This window comes from Mesoplodon densirostris, chromosome 2, assembly GCF_025265405.1.
Source record: "Mesoplodon densirostris isolate mMesDen1 chromosome 2, mMesDen1 primary haplotype, whole genome shotgun sequence".
In the NCBI taxonomy this organism is placed as follows: domain Eukaryota; kingdom Metazoa; phylum Chordata; class Mammalia; order Artiodactyla; family Ziphiidae; genus Mesoplodon; species Mesoplodon densirostris.
This window is the reverse complement of record NC_082662.1, coordinates 36,626,361-36,648,657: the sequence shown is the minus strand read 5'-3', so window position 1 is coordinate 36,648,657 and position 22,297 is coordinate 36,626,361. Positions and strand designations below refer to the sequence as shown.

The 22,297-nt window shown below is 56.6% G+C and overlaps 1 protein-coding gene across 2 annotated transcripts; it reads right to left on the bottom strand.

Annotated features, from left to right (window-relative positions):
* Positions 1–1,599: 1,599 nt before the first annotated feature.
* TIE1 (tyrosine kinase with immunoglobulin like and EGF like domains 1) lies at positions 1,600–20,470 on the bottom strand. 2 transcript variants are annotated; one of them, XM_060082946.1, is made up of 23 exons: positions 20,340–20,470; positions 17,316–17,633; positions 17,125–17,235; positions 15,512–15,667; positions 15,218–15,349; positions 14,917–15,057; positions 14,570–14,698; positions 13,602–13,747; positions 13,229–13,373; positions 10,996–11,154; positions 10,672–10,809; positions 10,189–10,485; positions 9,340–9,630; positions 8,811–9,001; positions 6,236–6,446; positions 5,964–6,074; positions 5,560–5,750; positions 4,476–4,589; positions 4,296–4,366; positions 3,110–3,150; positions 2,915–3,011; positions 2,732–2,831; positions 1,600–1,784 (listed from the first exon to the last, which is right to left on the bottom strand). In XM_060082946.1, the coding sequence occupies exons 1-23, from the start codon at positions 20,395–20,397 to the stop codon at positions 1,713–1,715; spliced, it is 3,420 nt and encodes a 1,139-aa protein (XP_059938929.1). In that variant the 5' UTR covers positions 20,398–20,470; the 3' UTR covers positions 1,600–1,712. The 2 variants fall into 2 exon arrangements, with proteins under 2 accessions (XP_059938929.1, XP_059938920.1); XM_060082937.1 differs by having other exon boundaries at positions 10,189–10,809.
* Positions 20,471–22,297: the final 1,827 nt, after the last annotated feature.

The following is a 22,297-nucleotide window of genomic DNA, read 5'->3' as shown; positions in this document are numbered from 1 at the left end:
CAGTGGCCATGGCTCACGGGCCCAGCCGCTCCGCAGCATGTGGGATCTTCCCGGACCGGGGCACGAACCCGTGTCCCCTGTATCAGCAGGCGGACTCTCAACCACTGTGCCACCAGGCAAGCCCCAGAGATAACTTTTTAATCCCCACATCCAAGACCTGGAAATATCCCTGCAGTAGATCTGAAATGGAATTTCATTCTAGCAAATCCCATCTCCCCTAGCATGCATAGCCTCCACTTTACTCCAGTTAATTTCTTCTTCTTAAATTCAGCTCCACTCTCTAACCACTCAAGTCTTTTTGGAATACAGATTCTGATAATCACCCCCTTTCCCAACTTCCTGCATTTGTGTATAATGATATCAGCTGACACTTGCTGAACACTATGTCCAAGGTCATAGCTATGAAAAATGTCCCGGTGTAATCTTATTTAGTGCTAACAGCAGTGAGGTAGCTGTTACTAACTTCATTTTTCAGAGGAGAAAACTGAAGCTCAGAGAGGTTAAGTGAGTTGACCATGGTCACACAGATAGTAAGTGATATAGCAGGGACTTGGACATGGGTCTGTGTGATTCCAGTATCTGTGCTCTTAACCACAATACCATCCTATCTTTATGTCTTCTTCGATTTTATCTGATTCGCTGAAAAAATGTGAGAAGCAAGACAAGTCTTTTTTCTTAAGGACCAGTGGGAGAGAAATTTGAGGCCAGCAGTGACAAATCAAAAGGATGGGCAAACCTGAAGGCCACACAGCATGGGGTAGTGATTTGGGACTAGCTTTCAGTACAGGGATCACCTCCCCACACACTTGAGACTCTGAGGAAGGCAAAGGAATCCTACCGTGGCTGGCTGAAGTTGGAAGTGACCTCTGCTTTCTTCCTTTGGGGCCCACAAGCCGGGCAGTACCAAGCCAGGGAAGGCCGCCTAGAGACATAAGGAAAATGGGAGCTCGAGATAGGCCAGAATCTGTCCGGTGCTGAGGTGTCAGTTTGAGCTGAGGCTGGCCTAGAGCCGATCCCGGGAGGGACTGTTTGGACAGAGCAAAGAATCCTAGGCTGGCAGCTACCTAGGGAGACATATTGGTGATAGAGGCTGGAAAGCTGGGAAGAGACCAGGGGAGAACTGGACTTCTCATTATGACGGAGATGTGGGGGCAGTGTATGTATAAAATGGGTCTTCAAGAATATCTCCCATCATGGAGAGGCAACCCCCGTAGAGGGCTTGGAATAACGACAGTGTAACCAGGGATAGCATTTCTTTTCCTGGAAAGTCCAGTTTCTCCCTCTTTGGCTTAACTTTTCCCTGGAATTGACCAGCAGTAAAAGGTAGACATCGGATGGAGCTTCTCAGAGCATTTATTTTTCCTGATTACAAGGCTGGGAGTGGGGGCATGTTAGTGGTGTGAGTGCTGGCTTGAGGGGAGGGGCTGAAGCAGGGGTTTGAGGGCAGGGAACGGAAGAGCACAAACGTGGAGCAGCTGAACTAGAACGAAGGACGTGAGGGTAGCCGTCAGTAATTCAGGAGGCACTGGGAGCAACTGCAAAGGATGAGGACCCACCCCCCACAAGCCCACCCCATCCCTGGATCCCCTTTTTTCTTCCTTAAGTTAAAAAACAATTCCTTGAGGCAGCTCAGGCGACAAGGATCAGAAGTCACAGGTTGAAGAGCCGAGGTTGCTCTGGCCAGCAGAGCCACGTTCTGGCCGGATGGCAGCTCAGGCCTCCTCAGCTGTAGCGTCGATGCCCGCATACGTGAAGTTCTCAAACAGCGACATGTTCACATAGGCCTGGGAAGCAGAGCACGCTTTAGTGGGGGCCAGGGGTGGGGGCGCGCCTGCCCTGGAGGTCCTTGACTTCCATGTGGTTGGGGTATTTGAAGGGACACAGATTTGTTTCGGAGACTCAAGGTGACCCCATGGCCAAGGGTGGTCCTCACCAGCCCAGAGCAGCAAGGTCATCAGACCACAGCTGGGGGCTCACGTGAGAGACCCTTGACACAGTTGTTCGATGGGAGTTTTTTCACGCCCTTATCCGATGAATTGATTGCTAATGCATTCATCCATTCATTTACTTATTCATCTATTTATAAGACTATTTTTGATGATTTACCCATTTTTCTGGTTATTTGATTATTCCTTCATTCTTAAGATAGTTTTATATTTCCTTTAACTATTTAGTCATTAATTAATTCATATGACGAACTCTTCACATTACTCATTTTGATGCATTTCTTCACTTATATTTATTTGATAATTCATTTATTTATATGGTTACTAGTTTCAGTTATTTAATTACATGTTTATTTGAATGATTATTGTATCATCCATCCACTAACTCTATTCATTCATTCATTCAGTTACTGGGTCATTCATTCATCCTCCATCCATTTGGTGAGCTGACCATTCATGATTCCACTCTGGCTCTGTGCCAGGTGAGGTGTCCCAGATGAGAGTGGGCTGATGGCCCTAGCAGAGGACAGGCAGGGAGTCTGGGACCTGGGACCTGGGACAATGACTTGCTGCTGAGGCTAATCAGTGGCCCTGGAAGAGTTTAGAAGGGCCTGGTGTCCAACCCAGTGAGAGCTGGAAAGGGGGGCTGCATCCCAGGGCCTGGCCTAGCTGTGGTGCAGCTAGTGGTGGGGACAGGGACACAGAGGCTGCTGCTCTCTGGCTCCTACGAGAGGGCACCCCTGTGAGCTCGGCGAGACCAGCCCCCGTCCCCCGAGTCTCCTCACCTTTCTGGCTTCCAGCATTCGGCCCAGCTGCAGCGCGATCTGGGCAAAGGGGGGTCGCTCGTACGGACGGTCCCGCCAGCACTGCCGCATCAGCTCGTACCTGCAGGTGGGGGATCGCTGAGGTGAGGGTCAGGGCCTGCTGGGGTGACAGGGTTCCCGGGGCTCAAGGCTGAGGGGACTCACACTTCATCATCACAGTTGCGAGGCTGCTCCATGCGGTAGCCCTGCGGCAGCTTTTCATAGAGCTCGGCACATGTCATGCCACAGTACGGGGTGCCCCCTGCAGGAGGGGCAATGCTCTCTCAGCCCAGGGCCCAGGAGGGGGGCGGCGTAGGGATAAGGTGGGGACCCTCTCGGGAACAGGGGTCAGGGACTCACCAAGGCTCACGATCTCCCAGAGGAGGACCCCAAAGGACCAACTGAAATGAGGAGGATGTACTTAGTTACCTTCTAGGCCCCGGGGCCCAGCAGCTTAGTGTCTACCTACCCCAGGTGTGCAGCCCCTCCCAGCCCCTGTGTGTATCTACTTTGCAAGGGTCTGGCCTTGGCCAGCTGTTGTCTCTGAAACTCCTTCACAGCCTCCCAGGCTTAATGTAATCATAGCTAACATTTTTACTGTGCACTTACCGTAGGCAAGGCACCGATCATTTAATGTATATGTTAATTCATTTAACCCTCACACCAACCTTATGGTATAGGTACAATTATTATCCCCATTTTACAGATGGAGACACAGAGGCACTGAGAGCTTAGCTAGCTCACCCAAGGCCACACAGCTTGTAAGTGGCAGAGCTGGGATTCAAACCCTGGCAGTCTCGCTCCAAAGCCCTTGCTCTTAACTGCCTCTTATATTGTAACAACAGCTGTGCAGGTTAGAGGTGGCTGAGGCCAGGGTGGAAGTTCTAGTGCGGGGGAGGGAATCTCAGGGGTTTGGGGCAGAAGCAGGAAGTAGGCAAGTAGTTATCAGAGGGGTGGTGGTGTGGTGGATAGTGAGCCGGGCAGGCCAGGCCAAAGGGCTTGGGGCAAGGGGCAGAGCCAGGGCTGGAGCGCTGGGCAGGCCAGGCTCCCTGGAGAGAAGGGAAGGGGTGTGCCAGGATGGCTGTTTGGGGAGGGAGTGCAGAGAGGGCGTCTTGGGGGTCATGCTCTGGTTAGGTCCTCAGGTGGGGATGACCTGCCCTTCAGAGAGGAAGGCGAGAACATTCTTTGAGTAGTCTCTCCATTCACCCAGGTGTTATCCACCAGCATCCCCAAGCCTCTCCAAGGCATCCTCCAGTCTCTTAGTCAAATATAGCCCTAAACCACCCCTACTCCAATCCTACTCCTGACACACCTGCCAAGTTGAAACTTCCTTCCAGCTAGCCCCATGCCTTCCCACTAAGATGCTGGGCATGGCCAAGGTATACCTGAGACACATCTGTCACACCTGTGTCACACCTGGAACACACCGTAGGGATGGCCAAGTCATGTCTTGGACTACCTGAGACATCTCTGAGGTGCGTCCAGGTTACACCTACAAGCAACCTCGGGGGACCAAACCCTCCCGCCCCTCCCCCCCCACACTCACACATCGCTCTTGGTAGTATAGACACTGTAGTTCAGAGACTCAATGGCCATCCAGCGCACGGGGAGACGCCCCTGGGAGAGAGTGGGTTTGAGGGGTCAGGTGATGAGAAAGGGGCTGTTTAGCAGGTTCTGGGAGGCAGGGCCAGGCCTGGCCCTGAGAGGGGGACCCAGTGAGACTTACCATCGTCTTCTTCACATAAACCTCCTCCCCCCGAGAAAGGCCGAAGTCCGCAATCTTGGAGGCCAGGTTCTCTCCGACTAGCACGTTTCTGGCAGCCAGGTCCCTGTGGATGAACTGCAGGCACGGTCAGAAGTCAGGAAAGATGGGGGATGAGTGAGCCGCAGACTCCGGGGCCAGCGAGGGGTCTGGCCCCGCGGCTGGCTTCGTGGGTCCCTCCATGCCTTTAGTAGCCCCTTACTCTTCTGCCCCCAACCCAGGCCTCATCCTGGATCAGAAGCTCCTGCCTGAGAAGAACCACAGTGCTGGCTGTCATCCCTTCCTTCCAGTGACCTGGGCCACGGCCAAGTTCAGGCTATATCCCTCTCCTGGGACGAAGGTGGGCTTTTCCCCAGTGACCACACTGCACCTTCTCCTCTTTGCATGCTCCCTGACCCTGTCTTTCCTGACCTCTCCCTGACCCCCACCCCACTGATGAACGTGGAAAGGCCCTTCTCTTGCCCAAAGTGATCTCTCCCTTGAGTTCCAGATCCTCCCCACTGGGCCTTCCACCTTCCTCAGAGACCTCTCTCCATCACCCCTCCCTCTATCTTGGCCCCTTCCCCTCTGCTTTCAAAGATACTCAAAACTTTAATAACTTCAAAATGCCTCCCCTCGGTCTCAACTGTCCCCTCTCCTTTCATTCAAGTGGGGTGTCCTCGAACTTGGGCTCGGGCCTCCCCTGTCTGTTCTAGCCTCCAGCCTCTCCTGGTGAGTCTTGCCCACTCCCTGGCCACCAGTGTCACCAACTGTGAAGTGACAGCTCCCAGATTGTCGTCCCCGGCCCAGGCCTCCCTCCTGAGTTTTAGGCTGGCTTGTACAACCGCTAAGCCAACACCTCCACCATGATATCCCTCGGATGCTTCAAATGCAACACCTTTTTCAGACCTGCTTCTCGCCCTGTGTTCTCACCCACTCCTCCAGGACAGGATGGGGTCACGTCCCTCTTTATTCCTCAATCCCACATCAATTAGAGTCTGCTGATTTAATCTCCTGAAGTCCGCTCGATGGTCTCCCCTCACCTCCCCCAACACACACTCACACACACCTGCTTCTCACTCAGGTACTGCATGCCATTGGCAGCATCACTGGCAAAACGCAGCAGCTGCCGGGAGCTGAGGGTGGAGGCCGTTCCATGTTCTCGAGCAAAAGCTGGGTCAGTTTCCAGGACCCGGCTCTTCCTCAGGAAATCAAGCAGGTTCCCATAGGGGGCATATTCAATGGCGATATACAAGTAACCTGGGAGGCGAGGAATACAGGGTGGTGGTTTATACTCAGGCAACCTGGAGTGGTAGCAGGCACCCCATGGTACTAGACAGGGAACCTGGTGCACAAAGGAGAACCAATAGTGATGCTTCGGTGTCCCGAAGCTTCCCGCAAGCTACGGATGCAAAGGTGACGGCTGATAATGGGGGTTTGGAAGAAGTGGTAGGTGATGAGTTGGGGGCTCACCTCGGTTCTCACAGGCCCCCAAGAGGTTGATGATGTTGGGGTGATGCCCCAGTTTGCACAGAACTTCCAGTTCTCCCGCGAAGTCACGATGGTCATTTTCAGAGGCATACTCTGTGTAAAGAATCCAATATCACTTTTGCCGAAAATAACCCTGGAGAAAGGGTATGGGCTGGTGAGGGCTGGTGTCAGTTGCTGGTGGAAGCCAGGTGGGGCCTGGGATTGTGGGACGAAGGAGAGGGTCAGGGCTTGGGCAGGAGTCACTCGCAGCAGACCTTTCAGCATCTTGATGGCTGCATTCATCTTGAGTCCGTCCTTCTTGATCATGGCCCGGATGACCTGGCCGAAGTTCCCCTCCCCAATGAGATCCTCAAAGGTGATGTCCTCCCATTCCAGCACTGGGTAATTCAGGGGCTCAGGCTGTGGTTTTGGCCGCCGGGTCAGTGTCAAGGTGCCCGAGCTGAACTGCAGGATGGTCTCCTCACCCTTCATAGGATGGGACAAGTGGGTAGACAGTCCACACAAGAGACAGGGGCAGCAAGATGCACAGATAGGCAGACAAAGAGTGGTTAGACAAATGGACAGAGACTCAGACAGAGGGCACCCTGGTGGCCAGCCAGGCACAGTTAGACACAGGACACATACTGAAACAGAATCATATGAGATGGAGCCATAGGTGGGCTGTTGGGTGCACAGATGTCCAAGGAGAGAAATGCAGAGGCCACCACCTGGGGATCAGGTGTGTGGGGCTCTGGAGGAACAAGGAGTGGGTAAAATTGCTAGAAGCCACGGCATGAGTCGATGGAAGGATGATACTCCTGACATTTAAAACTGAAAGGAATTGGAATGAACTGTGATGGGGAGTAATGAGCTTCCCCTTATTGTGCTCATCCCACAACCAGTTTTTTGTTTTGTCACCAAGGACGCTCTGGAGGGGATTCCAGCCCTGGGCAGTGGGCTAGGGTACATTTACTGTGCACCTACTCCATGCTAAGCCCTGAGCTGCTGGGAGCCAGTGGATGGGTTTTCTTCTCCACAGCAGTGGAAGCAGAGATTACCCCTGTCCACCCACTTGGTAGCCACCCATAGCTCTCAAATCACCCCGGGACCTAAGGATAGAAAGAGCATAAAAAAGAGGAACATCCACTCCCCCCAACCAAGTAGTAGCTGGGCCACCTGCGCAGGGCTGATAGCAGGAAAAGGAAACCGCTGAACAGGACCATGGGCGCTGCCAATATGAGAACCAAAAGAAGGGTTAAGACAGACCTGGTGGTGGGTGCGGTCCCTACGTGAGCTGCAGCCCAGCTTGAGGGGTGAGGGCTGAGGACACAGGTCACATGGATTCACACAAAACATGGACAGCTGAAGGCATACACCAGCATGCACACACATGTTCTAGTGGTGGCCCATATGCAGAGCATCCATGAGAGCTACACGTGGACACGTGCTCAAGCAGGAGCACAAGCAGAGGGACACACGTATCAGGGACACAGGCACGTACAGATGGGGGTACTCACAGGGACGCACACGTGCACTCACGCTCGGCACACGCGCTCACGCATACACGCACACATACGCACACGCAGGTGCATGTAGCAGGGGTACATCTTGATATATGTCGGGGTGCTATACCCATTTAAGGCTGCTTTCCTACTCCTTCCCTCCACAGTCGTACCCGTGACCCTCCCCTGCCACAGCCAGGGCCGCTTTCTGCACACACTGACCTCAGAAGGAGGCCAATGCAGCCTGGAACAAAGAGGCCGATTGAATCTCTGAAGGGAGTTTTCTAAAGGCATGGCAGAGACAATAGCCTCGGACACTAGGCTTTGTATCACAAGGATCAGCCCTTGAGAGAGAAGTTTTTTGTTTTTTTGTTTTTTTGAAATGCCAAAGCCTGGCTGTAAATATCAAGAGCCCAGGCACAGAGGACCAAGGTCAGAGTTCAGATCATAAGTGACAACAGTGGGGAAGACCCCAGAGGAGAGAGAGTTGGGAGGAGGTGACAAGACGAGGTGATGCCTGGTCCCTGAAGAGGAGCCAGCACCCCACCCCCACCCCCCAGCCCCTCAGTGTGGGCCTGCTGGCTGGAGGGGCATAGACAGGACAGAAAACTCAGCCAGGCTTACAGGGAAGCCAACAAGAGGGGAGGCCTGTGCTTCCTGTCTCCAGGAGTGACAGGTGAAGCTGCAGGCCCAGCTCAACAGCTGTAGGAGGGCCTGCAGCAACGGGTCTGAGGGCCACAGAATACGCTGCCTTCTGCAGGGCACGGGGAAGCCCCTTGGAGTTCTTACGTCTCCCCAAAGAGGCCCTGGGATTTGCAAGGATGGAGGCTGGGACAAGGAACTCACAGCGTGAGTGCCCTGCCAGCAGGAAGGAGGCTACGGAAGGGCTGAGGACATGAGTCACAGATGCGTGCCGGTGCAGGCTGGTTCCCAAGTGCGGGACGGCCTGCCCAGACAGAGGCCGGCACGGAGCCCAGGCATTCCCTACGTTATCACCAGGCTTCCCAGGCTTCCATCACCCCTCGTGAGAAGGGGGAGAAGCCCTAATTGACCGTGGTGCAACATGGAAATAACCGAGTGATTCTGAACTGGGGATATTAAACATGTCACCACGAATATAAATGGGCTGTGAGTTGAGTTCACTTCTAGAGAAATAGAGAAAATTATTGATAAGTATCATACCCTTGCACGTTGTTGAGTGTAGTCTTATACCTATGACACAAACACCCATGTGTGCGCGCACACACACACACACTCGCAGTGTACAAATACTCATGTGTGTATAGGTAGGAACATATATACACAAGGTCTGCCCACATGTGCCCTGAGAAGGGTACAGGTGACTGACCGATCCCGACTGGTAGGTGAAGGTGCGTCTGCGATGCAGGCAGCTTCTGCGGATGCACGCCAGGGTTAAGAGGGCAGCCAGGATGGTGAGGCAGGTGGCAGACACAGAGCCCACCACAGCCAGGACCAGCTGTTGATCCAGACCCTCTTCAGCTGCCTGGACCTCTTGGACCGGGCCCTCGCTCTGCAGCCCTGGATCCAATAAGAGGCACAGATCATAGGGATGCCTGGGTCAGGGAACCCAGAGGCCACCATGGGGTCACACAGAGGGAGAGGTCAGAGATCCCAGTCCCAGGGAGGGAGCAGGTATATCAGGCCTAGGACCAATGGGTCTGGAATGACATGATTTTTCCAGCACTAGGACAATGGGTCATAGGAAGGGAAGGGTCAGGGTCCGCAGTGCCAGGGCTTGTGTCATTTGTTGGGAGGGGGCCTAGGATGCCCTAGCTCCAAGGCAGGGGATCACTTGGAAGGAGAGCATTGAGACTGACCCTGTGGCCCAGGAGTCCTCTTGGGCCCCGCCCTCTCACCGTTGCTTAGGGTGGACTCTTCTACCATGTTGCTCCAGTCACCGGGGCCCTGGACGCTGGCCCGCACACGGAAGAGGTAGCGCGTGCTGGCATTGAGGCCGCGGACGATGGTGCTCGTCTCCTCGGGCCTGTCCACGTCCATCCACAGTGGGTCTCCCGAGCCCTCAGCCACCTGCACCTCCACAATGTACTTGGATATAGGCCCAGCTGGAGCCTCTGGGCGCTGCCACACCAGCTGGATCTCGGAGTCTGAAAGGGCCTGGGCGTGGAGGTGTCGGGGGGCTGGGGGCCCTGTGGACACGGGGTGAGAAGGCAGGGCTCAGATGGGACCGGGCTGTGTGGCTGTGGGGTCAGACAGATCCACTCTAGCTGTGTCCCCGGCTCCGCAAACCCGGAACAGGAGGCACCCTGCCGACCTCCTTCCTTCCTGGGCTGAATCCCTCTCCCTGTGGCTTCCTTTACGCCTGAGCTTCTGCTGCCCCTGGTTCTCCTTACATGTAAGAAGGACATGTGTGTTCTCCTTACACGTATGTTCTCCTTACATACATTCTCTTCCTGGTGGCCCAGACCCTCCCAGTGTCGTAGGTCCTCCCCATGTCCCTCCACAGTCTGTGTTCCCACCAAGTCCCATGTCCTCCTGGTATCCTGTATCCTTCCCTGGGTCATGTCCTCCCCGTGCTTGTGTCTGCCTCACATCCCGGGTCCTCCCAATGCGCATGTTTTCACGTGCAATGCTCTCTGCATGTCCATCCAGGCTCCTATAACCTCCCATGTCCTTTTGGGTCTCCTGTGTTCCCTGCGTCCCATGTCCTCCCTCGTCTTGAGCCCGTCACCCCCTCCCCAGCGTACCGCTGGGGGGCAGAAGCACACGAGCAGCGGGTGAGGCCGGGCCCAGGAGGGTACAGTGGTAGAGCCGCACGTCCAGCTGGTAGTGGGTGCCAGGTGTGAGTCCGGTCAGGAGGGCGGTGCGGGCCTGGGGGGACGAGACGTTCTCCCGCCGCTCCTGTCCCCGGGCCCCGTCCCACAGGCGCAGCAGGAAACCATCGCCCACCAGTGGCCCCGGCACCGAGGGTAAGGACCAGCTCACTCGCAACCGGTCGGGGCCCTCCACATGCCAGCCCTCCAGCCACGGCTGCAACAAGGGCTCTGGGGCCAGAGGTCGGGGGTCAGAACTGTCCGGTGGGTCCCTGGGGCCGGACGGGATAGTGATCCCCAGGGGACAACCTCCAGTGGGAAAGGCAGGGACCCCCGGGGTGGACAAGCCATGACAACCCTGAGTGCATAGGACAGTAACCCCTGGGGGGCGGAAAGGGATAACTCTTGGTCTCTCACCAGGACAGTCTGTGGTCATGAGGGTGGGAGGCCCCCAGGCCCCCTCCCCTCCTTCCCCTGGCCGGCTCAGCTGCACGCGGACACTGTATCCCGTCTTCGGCCTCAGGTTCATTAACGTCACGTTCTCACTGGGGTCCACTGGGGGCGGGGTGTGCAGCACACACTATCAGTCCCAACCCCTTCCAGAAGCCACCACTCTCCCTTCAGTCCCTCTCTTCTCCACACACTTCTCCCTCCCTTTCCATCCCCACTTTGCCCTCATCACTGCCTGACGTCCAGTCCTTCCCCAGAGCCCCCCCCACCCCCGGCTCTCTCCCCGCTCACCCACGATGGTGGACCAGGCCATGGTGCTGTCCTGGGGCCGATAGTGCAGCCGTACAGAGGCGATGGGCCCGTCCCCGGAGAAGGAGACCAGTGGGGAGACCACAAGCTGGCGACTCTGCTTGGCCAGGAGCCGAGGGGCAGTCAGGGGCACCGGGGGCACTGCCAGGAGACTCGGGGTAAGGCATGGCCCAGACAGCACCCCCAGTCGTTGGAAATAGGAGCAGACTCTGTCTTCTGGGCATCAAAGACAACTCTGGCTTTTGGTTTAGATCTGGGGACCCCCTGGGCTGGGGAGAGACCAAGTTCAACAGATGCCCAGAGTGTCCAGGGCCCAGGGAGGACAGCTCAGGGTGCAGGGACTCAGCAATAAGAACCTGAGGATGTCCCAAAAGATGTGAAGTGAGGGAGTGGCATGGCTGGACAGGGGTTTGGGGGAGGGCACTCTGCCCATGCAAGGTGGGTGCAGACGGAGGGGGCTGAAACCCAAGGCAGTGTCACCCTACTCTCTGCCCCTCCCCCCATCATCCATCACTCTCTTAATTTAAAAAAAAGGGTAGCAGGTGATGTAGCACCTGCTCTACCCGGATGCTTCATGTGCATGGTCACTAATCCTGACAAGTGCCTTCAGGCAGGGCTCATCACCCCTATGTTATGAATGAAGAAACTGAGGCTCAGAGACAGGGAACAGCTTGCTTAAAGACACAGAGCCAGGGTTTGAACAGGGTCTATCTGACCAGGCCACCTCAAATCAGCCCATCCTAGTCCAAACAGTTTTTGTGCTCCTGCTTAGTTTCCTCACCCCATGGTCACTGCCCTTTCTGCCTTAGCTTTTCTCTCCGGATTATTGCATTAATGCCTTAACTGGTTCCCTTGCCTCTTTCAAACATTTTCCAGACGGATTTTCTAAGAATGGATGGATGGATGGATGGATGGATGGGGGAGGGTCAAGGAAGTGCAGGGGTGTGGCTGAGGGGGTGGGAGGGAACAGTGGGGTCAGGCAGGAAGAAGTATGTCAGGAGGAAGTGCTGGTCTGGAGGGAGAGAAAGGTCCAGTTTGGATCCTATGGAGCCCCTGGGCCTGTGGCTCACATGTGAGGTTAGACGTGGAGGCGGCTGGATAGAAAGTGGGCCCTTGAGTCATGCACCAGGTAACTTCCATGCTGACTTCAGAACCAGACCTCCACTACACAGAGGTCCCGCCAATTGGGTCTGGGGCCCAGGAGAGGGGTCCAGGCTGCAGACCATATCTGGGAGTTGCTAGGGAACATGTGAAATCTTAGGAATAGTTGACATTTTAACTAATAATAAGAATAAATGTCAACATACATTGAGCACATACCCTGTGTCAGGCACTGTGCTAAATGCTTAAAAGCATCATCTAATTTAATCTTTACAGCAACCCTATCAAGGGAGCGCTGATATCCTCATTTCACAGAGAGAAACAAGCTATGAGGAGATAAGTAACTTGCTTAGATGATGGCGCTAGAGTTTGTAGTGAAGATTCAAAGCCAAACTGTCTGGGCCCAAAGCCTGGGGAGAGTGAGAAGAGAAAGGCTGGAGGTGGGGCACCGGGGTGGGTGACAGAGTCGTGGAGAGAGAATGGGAAGCAGAGTCTGACAGTGAGAAAGAGGAAGATGAGCAAGAGGTCTGGGCTTACGTCAGGGGAGGGCGGGGTCAGGAGCACAGGGAAAGAGAAGCCAAGGGGCGGCAGGGGCTGTGAATGTCTGAGGCTTATGATGCTGGAGAAGGTGAGGGACACCTATACGGGGTGTGGGTGCTCTGCTCTGAGCGATCCTGGGCACTGGCAGCTCCCTCCTTACTCACCAGGAAGCACCTTTGGAAATGAAGCAGGTCACCCTCTGAGCTCCACAGCCCCAGGCACTCCCCTTCCTAGCAATGAGTGCCCTGTGGTGTGACTCGGGGTTGGGGGGTGGGGGGATGCAGCATCCTAGAGGTGGAGTGAAAGGCACTGTGTGTCTGTGGGGTGGGATTTGGGGGAGGTAGAGAGGGGAAGCATCACCCTGGGCAAGGCTGCAGGGTGTCCCATTTCTGGGGCATGGGATGCCCTTTCCAGATGGGACTGAGCTGTGCTCCAGCCTGGACAATGCCCTGCCCAGGCCTCAGGTTGACAACAAGCCCTCTTCTCTGCCTGGTGCTGGGCTGTGCCCTTAGATGCCCTTGCCCTTCCTGCTACGATGCCCAGTCTGAGCAGCATCAGCTAGGACATCACTGACCTTTGACGTTGACCCTGAAGCGTCGGCTGTCTTGGCCACCAGACGTGGACACGCGGCACTCCCAGAGCCCACTGTCCCCAAGAGCCAAGCGGGGCACCTCGAACTCGGCTGTGGTCCTATCTGGCTCCACGATGGCCTTGGTGGACTATGAGAGACAGGGGAAGGGACAGACCACGGAGAATGTGTGCCATGCGCCAGATACAGGTGTGCTCGTCCAGGCTGACGAGGGGACAGAGCCTGGGTGGTGGTCCCTCAGCAATCAGCCTGATCCCATTTGAGCTGTGGTCAGGCCGGTGGGCAGAGCCCGCAGAAAGCCCCGAGGGGTCAGGGGTCTGGAGGGGCAGGGGCTCTGGGCTGGGGTCACCGGACTGACCAGCAGGACCGTGCCGTCCGGCTTGCGGAGCTCCACGCTGCCCCGGACTGGGAAGGGGTTCCCCGCGGCAGCACAGTTGATCCGGGGTGTTGTCTCCAAGTTGAACTCCAGTTCTGAAACCATGTCCAGGATCTGGGGGATCCGGTCTGGGGAGAGAGGGGACACGCATCCTGGAGGCCCTGCAAGGGCAGATACGTGACTGCCACAGCGCCCCTCCTCCGGAGTCCTGCATCTTAGCGGAGGTACTGCCAGCAGCCCAGTCACCCAGGCCTGAAAGCCAGCAAAGTCCTGTGCAACTCCTCCAGGGCCCTCACGCCCACCTCTGACTGCTCCTGAGTCTACCTCCTGCACCTTCCGCCTCCTCATACCCTCCCACACGGAGACCAGAGCCCTTGCCAGCCTCACAGCCGGAACGCTGGTTCAGGCTTCCATCGTTTCTGGGCCCTGTGACAGGTCTTCCAGGCTCTCCTGCTTCCACTCCCCACCCAGCAGCCAGTGTCCTCTCTCAAACACAAACCTGAGAGCCCCGTGCCTCTTCAATAATTCCCTGCTGGCCTCTCATATTAAGTGCAAATCCTATAGCCTGTCATTCAAAGGCCCCAAGATTTGACCTCCTCTGATCACTCCCGGAGCCTCCCCTCACGCCACTGTCCTGGTACCTGAGCCTGAGTCCTCAATCCCCAGGCCGTTGCCCTGCTCTCTCTCCAGCCATCTTTCTCTTGTCCTTCATATCCCATCTCAGATCGCACCTCTTCCCAGAAGCCCTCCCTGACTCTCTCAGGCTGGTCGGGGCCTCCTCTGTGCTCCCACCCACTCTGGGGTGCTGTCCATCCCTGTATGGATGATGTGGGCTGGCAGTGAGAACTTCCAGACCGTGAGCTCCCTGAGGGCAGGGCTTTGAGCCAGGGAGATGCGTCTGGTGAAGGCTGACCTGTTCTGAGGGACCTCAGAGCCCCCCGCGCTCGTACCTGACTTCTCACAGTGCACCCCATGCCACCCGGAGGGGCAGACGCAGCCGCTGAAGCGGTCACAAGTGCCGCCGTTCTGACACTGGCACTGGAGGTGGCAGTCAGCCCCAAAATGACCTGGGGCACAGGCTGGAAACAGAGGGGGTGTGGTTAGAGGGGCACAGGTCAGGGGGCAACGAGGGCCGCTGGGGCCTGGGTAATGACAGGCTGGGTAGAGAGGGCACTGGCCAAGTGAGCGGGGACCATGGAGGTCTTGGTGTGCAAGTTGGGGCCAGAGTGAAGGATTGGGGCCGGGCTTGTAGCCGACTGCCTGGGTCAGGGAGCACGGAGGGTGGGTTAGTCCGTACCTTCCTGGCACTGGCTTCCTCTCCAGCCAGATCCACAAGAACAGCCATAGGGGTCCGGGAGGCAGAAGGTGAGGCCTCGGCAGCCTGATGTGCCTGGGCACTGTTCCTGGCAGCTCTGCCCAAAACGGCCCTCTCTGCAGGCTAGAAAGAGGGCATGCGGGTGTAGGGGCCTCTGCTGGGCCCCAGGATTCAAGACCTACTTGGCATGTTCACCCTCCAAGGTCCATGCCCATGGTTTGAGAGTTTTCCCCCAGCCAGGCATCCTCTCCTGCCCAGGTCCTAGTGCCCCCCTTCTCCTTACCTTGCTCACAGCGGGTCCCAGTGAATCCAGGGGGGCACACACACTCGCCGTCCTGGTCGTGGCAGACACCTCCATGCAGGCAGCCCGGGCATTCCTTGGTACAGTCTTGTCCCCAGTGCCCTGCCTCACAACCTGCAGGAATGTGCTTTCAGCAGCTGACCCTCACCCACTGGACCACTGCTGCTGAGGACTGAGGCAGCCCTGGGGGACCAGAGGATGCAGGGGGTCCACAGGAAGAACCATAGGGCTCCCAGCCTCCCACACCACCCACCACCTCTGCCCTCTGCTCCTGACCCCGCACGATGAGTCGAAAGAAGGCGCTGCCCAGTGGGCTGGCTTCCAGGTAGGTGGCACTGTAGATGCCGCTTGATGACGGCTGCACGTTTGGGAGCTGCAGCAAAAACCGCCCTTCCTGGGCCTCATGCCAGTCCAGGGTGTAGAAGTAGGATCCTGGGGGCATAAACGGGTCAGGGGCCTCACCATCACACAAGAGCTGGTGTTCCCTCCCTCTGCCCACCTCGGCCTGAGTCACATCAACGTGCGCCAGGAAGAGTGAGCAGACCTGGGGGAAGGCACCAGCGAGTGCCTGGACCCAAGCCAGAAAGCTGGGAAGCATCCTCTTTTCCATGCTCCACCAACCACTCAGTAAATCACCAAGTCCGGTTCAATCTCCCCCTCGTCTCCTAAAGCTGCCCACTCCTCTCCACGTGCACTGCCACCACCCTGCTCCCAGCCTCCCACAGCCTTCCAAGCAGTCTCTCTGCCTCCAGTCTCCCCCTTTCCTGTCCGTCCTTCACTCAGCAGCCAGTGAGATTTTTCTCCGATAGATTCCGCAGTAGCTCCCCTGCTTAAGCTCTTCCATAGCTCTCCACTGCCCTCAAGACAACATCTGACTCCTTAGCAAATCATTTTCACCAGTTTGGCCACTGTGTAGCCCATACCTCTCCACATCCTGCCTGACTCCTAACACTCCTGAGTTCCTGAATTGCTTGTATCTCTTCTAGAAACACTGTGGTATCTCACAGCTTCCTGCCTTTGCTCTTATCAATCCTCCTCCTGGAATGTTCTTCCCCTCTTCTTCGTGCAGCTAGTTCCCAGGAGCCTCTCCCTCCAGGACGTGTGGACCCTAACATCAGGGTCCTTGTGTCTGCCCCACCCCTTCTTGCCTCTTTGCTCAGGACGGAACAGATTCTAGGGAACGCAGGTCTACCTAACTCTCCACATCTCTCATCAATTCGGGGGGCCTGGAGCTCAGGAGGCAAACCCCTTGAGAAGGGTCCTCCTCCCTCAGGAGCCTAGGGACACATGAGTCAGCCAAAGGGCTGTGGGTGTGAGAGCTGAGGCAGGAATCTGTGGGGCCACACAGGAAAACTGCTTCCTTCTATGGGGTGGCCAGAGGGCCTGATAGGGCCAGGATGGGGGCAGGCCTGGGCTGAGATCCCCAGGCCTGCCCAGGCCCCTGCACGTGTCTTGACAAATCTCTGGAAGAGGCCAAACCTCCCTCCCAGAAGACTGGGACTTTGTTACCCGTTCGCTTCTTCAGCATGGGGACTGCTGCTCCCTGCCAGACGGGCTAATGTGATAGCACCTGCTAACTCTCAGAGGAGAGTCCAACGTGAGGGGTTAACATAGCGCTAATTTGGGGGTGACAGGGAAGGAGGTAGCTGACCACGAGGCTGCTGGTCCTCTGGGCGCAGTAGGAGGACATCTCACAGCTAGAGATGAGTTGGATGCAGGTGCTTCCCATGGACCTGGTGCAGGAGAGAGGGGGCGCCCCGGAGGTTGGCCAGTGGGGGTAACAGGTGCTGTGTCAGGGGCCAAAACTGGGAACACTGAGGGCCACGGAGATGTTGGGGTGCCAGAGCTATGGGGTTTACCTGCCCACCCAGTTCAGATGCCCCTCTCACCATTGCTCTTCCAGATCACATCTGTCTGCTTCTCCTTGCGCACCCACGCGGAAAGTACTGCCGTGTCGCCCTTATTCACCGTGTGTGTGACCTTGTCTGGGAGCAGGTGGGCTGCGAGGCGGATGGAGGGCGGGGTCAGGGGTCAAGGGCAGCCCCTCCTGCCCCTCCTGCCCGCCGGCGGCCGGACTCACCTCCTGGGCTGTTGTGCACGTAGAGGACGCGCGTGCGCCGCGCCCCCGCGCCGCCCACGCAGGAGAAGACGCCCACCAGGTCGGAGGGCTGCGAGAAGCCGCGCAGCGTCACCTGGCGCGAGCCATTGCGGGCCAGGTGCAGGGGCTGCCAGGGCCGGGGCGTGCGCACGATGCGGTCGTCCTTCTCCAGCAGCAGCGGGGGCCCCCAGGCGTCCGAGCCCCTGCCCGCCCCCGCCTCCCCGGACACGCAGGTCAGGAAGAAGCGCTGGGGCTCGGTCAGGCGCAGGTCGGCCAGCAGTGTCAGGTCCGCCGCAGCGCCTGGACCGGGATACCGGGCTCCGTATCTGGCAGGGCCCCGCCCTCCCCCTCTTGCCCCTCTCCTCCCAGCCTCTCCCCTGTCCTCCCCTCCTCTCCCCCGCTCTCCCCGCCCGCCCCCCAGGCACTGAATTTTATCAGGCACGTCCACCCCCGTCCCTTCCTGTCCCAGTCCCCTTCCCGGAGCACTGGCCCCTTTCCTTCAAGTCTCTTCATCCTAAAAGAACAAAAACAAAAACAAAGCCCCTTCTCTGGCTTCCCCATCCCCTCCCTTCTCCTGCCAGATGGCTTCCCTTTACAGCCCAGCCTTCGGAAAGAAAGAATGATCTATGCGCCCCGTCTCCATTTCCTCTATTCCCGGCAGTCCCCTTTCCTGACCTGTGTCTACAGCTGCTCTGCCAAGGGGAGCCGCTCTCCCTGCCCTCCCGCCCCCCGCCCCCCCCCCCCCGCGCCGAGAGATCAGAAGTGTCTTGGAGGGACCCCTCCCTATCACTCCAGAAATCTGGACCTGTTTGTTGTGCTGGGATTGAAGGTGGGAGAGGCTGGGTTCTGCAGCCAGGTGATTATGGGGCAGAAAGGGAGAGAGCTCTGGGCCCAGCAAAAGGCCAGAAGCAGGGAGGGCAGACCCTAGGGCAGAGTGGGGGCTGAAACACACAGAGACACCAGGTGGACCTTGGTCTTTGCCTTCCAAAGGGCTCTGGGCCCCATGGGGAGACAGACATGGACCTACCCATCAAATGGAGGACACTGTGTGGGGAGCACAGAGAAGGGATGCCTAACTCGGCATGGGGGAGGCAGAGGATGAACAGGTGCCTCCTGGGAGACACAGCTTGAGGGTCTTAAAGCTGAGCAGGGTACGGTGAGGGGTCAGAATGAGGACAGGGAGAGGTCAGTGGTAGGAGGGGCATTCTAGGCAGAGGGCACAGCCTGAGTAAAGGTGTGGAGTGAAAGGCTGGGGCACACAGTGTGAGACAGGAACCAGGAGGGACCAAGCAGAGCTGGAGTCCAGGCCTGGCTGAGAGCCCTGCCAGCCTCCTCAGCCCCCGGGGCCCACACCTTCCCGAGCCCCTCCTACTCTGTCCCTGCCTGTTCACTGCCAAGTGGTTAGTTGGTTTAAGTGCTACTTCACTTATCAGTGGCTATTCTTTGAGAGGCTGCCATGAGTGAATGAAGCTGACTGCCTGTCCTGTGCCGAGCACCTGTTTTCCTTTGGGTCCTCACACCCTCCAGAAGTTGATGTCTTTCCATCCACAGAGGAGGCTCATGATAATTATTCACGACGCTTCCTCTAGCAAGCTCATCCCCTCCCTGGGCTTTCACTATCACTTCTGAGTCAGTAACCCCTGGATGGCCTCTCAGCTCGGGCCTGCTTTCCATCAGCTCTTCCCAAACCTGCTCCTCTCTGGGCTCCCTGCCTCAGCAGACGGCAAAACCCGCCTGAGATACAAGCTTTGGAGTCATCTCGTACTCCTGCTGTCATAGTAATTAATGTTTATTGGAGGTCACTGATATGCCAGGTACTTTACTTATGTTCTCTCATTTTATCATCCCAGCTCTCCTGGGAGGTAGATGTTATCAGCCCAATTTTATAGCTGGCAAATTAAGGCTCAGAGAAATAACTTGCACAAGGTCTTACAATGAGTAACTGGCAGAAACTGGTTGTCTGACTCTAAAAGTCTGCACCTCGGAGCACTACTCTGGCTGCCCCAATTAGTCACAAAATTCTATTTCCTCAAAGCCTCTTGGCTTCATCCCCATTCCCAAGCCCGCCCTTGTTAACCCTCATCCTTACTCCCCTGGACCATCCTGACAGCCACACTCCTCCTTCCTCAACTCATCGTCCAAAGTGATCCCTCTAAGGCCTTGTGACTCTCTGGCCTACAACCTTCCATGGCTCCCCATTGCCCTCAGGATGCAGTGCTTGCTCTTGAGCCCTCTGCTGCTCACACTGCCCCTCCTGCTGGGTTCCCTCCAGGAACCCTCTCTCCTATGCACTTCCCCGCCTCTGAGACTTGCATCTATTGTTCTGGCTGCCTGGAATGAAGACCACCCCTCTTAGTGAAGTTATTTCCGAATCCCTTTTCATCTCCTACCCTGAAGCAGAGTAAGCTGACTCCTCGGTGCTCCTCTGTGTCTATCTGTTCAGCGCTCACCTGGTGTCCTGTGTCCCCCACTAGACCATGAACCACTCTAGGCGGCCTTTGCGTTCTAATCCTCTTTGGGCACCACACTGAAGGAATCGGCTTCCGCTTATTCAGAAGCTCTTACCAAGTGCTCTGTGTAAATTACCTCCTTTAAACCCAGCAACAGCCGTAGGAGGTCCGCACCATTTAATCTGTTGTACAGATCTAGCGGCTGTCTGCCTCTCAACTAATGGCCTGTCACTTAGCACAGCTCCTGGAATATTGTTGGTGCTTGATAAACGCTTGATAAATGAATAATTGAGTGAGTCCCACACACTGACCATATGAGCACCCACTGAAAGCTTCACGGGCCGAGGCCCTGCTGTTCCCCACTGATGTGCACACCCAACACAGTCAGTGGCTGCTCCCCTCCCCCGATCCTTAGTGCCTGCCTGGGTTTTCCAGGCCCTGATCCCACTTTCTAGCGGATCAGGGTGCAGAGGAAAGTGATGGCAGTGATGATAGGGTTTTCTGGGGGGAGTCAGGCTTTGGGGGTTGGGTGGGGGGAGGTTCAGGGCAGACTTACCAACATGAGAAGCCAGGAAGAAGATGGGGAGCAGCAAAGGGGCCTCCAGCCAGACCATAATCCAGAGGCTGACCAGGCCAGCCGGGACAAGTGGGGCCCACGGTCAGTCACTCTGGGTCTGGCTGCTCAGCCTGTGCTGTCAGTGTGTGTTGGTATTGGGGAGGAAGAGGAAATGAGTTAGCTTGGGTGGGAGGCGGGCCGGGGAGAGGGGTGGGGAGGACTTATCCTGCTTCTGGGCCTCTGGGCCCCCCTAGTCCGGCCCCTACAAGGCTGGGGATGGGTGTGGCCTGGAAGGTCCTGGACTGGGGTCACTTGAGGTGGGGGAGGGTTGTGATAAGGACAGACCTGGGGACCGTTGGACTGTTTCCCCTCCCCTCTTGTCCGCGTGGTCCTCAGCCTTGCCAGCACACAGGAGGCAGGAGGCAGGAAAGGGAGGAAGCCACTGGCTTCCTCCTATTGAGAGGGGATGGGGGAGGATATTGTTCTGGGGTGTCCCTCCCCCAGCACAAACACACGATTCCTCAAGTATGCGTCCCAGGATGTGGTTACATGGGTGTCCTCGAGAGCCGCTCATGTATGGAGCACAAGGATCTGGAATGTACATAAAGGAACAAAAGAACACACTCAGGGCAAAAACCCTTTGATTCAATCTTATGTAACTCTCTCATTTCACGGACGGGAAAACTGAGGCCTGCAGGGCTTGAAGGCTCTCTGAGGTCATGGTGAGGCTGGGACCTGAACTTCTGACTTCGTTGCTCCTCAAGGACTTATGCTAAGCAGACCCAGAGAATGCACAGGGAGTGAGTCCCTTGGCTTAAGCCAGTAACAGAGACTTCAGCACACTGTCTGCCTGATGTCATTACCCTTGGGCACTGGGGCATCAGAAGCCCCACCCAGGGAGCGCCCGTACTCTTGAGGGCTGATAACAGCCTGGGAGCAGTCCCAGCCCCTTGACAAAGGCTCCGAAGCCCCATGGATCTGCTGTGCCCCTCATCTCTCCCTGCCCTGGTGCCACCTCTCCACTGGCAGTTCCCAGAGCAGAGCCTGACCCGCAGGCACAGAATGCCTGCCGAGGTGGGGTGGCAGTGGGGGTCTGTCCTGGCAGGGAGCAGAGGGAGACGTATTGGAGCCCTCCGATGGTCAGGCTTGCTGGTGAAATCTGTGACTCCTCTGCCCTTGAATGGAGTGGTTGCGGTGGGGTGAGACCTGGTGCCAGGTTAGGGGACTGGTTTGGGAGTCCAAACCCTCCCTTTGGGGCTGGGACATCTTCCCAGAGCCTGTACCCGGGTGAAAGCTGGACTCTCTTTTGGACTCACCAGGCTCTAATTCACTGTCTGGGGGAACCTGGGCCCCTGCAGCCTAGCTGAGCTGCTTTAGCCCTGCGGCTCATCTGAAAATCCCTGAAAAGTCTCAGGAGAGATGCTGACTCCGGGTGTAGTTTGAAAAACGGATCAGGGAAGACCCACGGGCCTACGCTGTAGGCCTCCCGGACACCCCGTTCCTAGGTGTGAGTCTGGGAAGAGCTTTCTGTGGACAAGACTCGGGTGGGAGTGGGGGTGGTGGATGCCTTCTTCGCCTTCAGCTCATCTTGATGCCAAGACCTTTGACTCTGGCGTGAGGAAGCAGCTGGGAAATGCTGCGGCAGTTTGTCTGGCAGGGTTGTAGTCAGAACTTCCCCCTTGGTTCTGGGAAAACCTGGTGGGCCTAACGTTATGTTGTATGTATACATAGAGCACTTGGGCAGCATCTGATCTGGAAAATGACAGGTACTGGCACAGGTGTTTGCTCTGTGACACTATAGCATGACAAAGACTACAGGTCCATCTGGCCTCCCCACTTTCAACTGGGAAACAAAACTCAGTAGTAATGATCTGTAGATAAGCACAATGCACATCTTGCAGAGTTTGTATATAAGGGTTTATATTATAAAACAATGTCCTGTAAGTGTAAAAGTATAT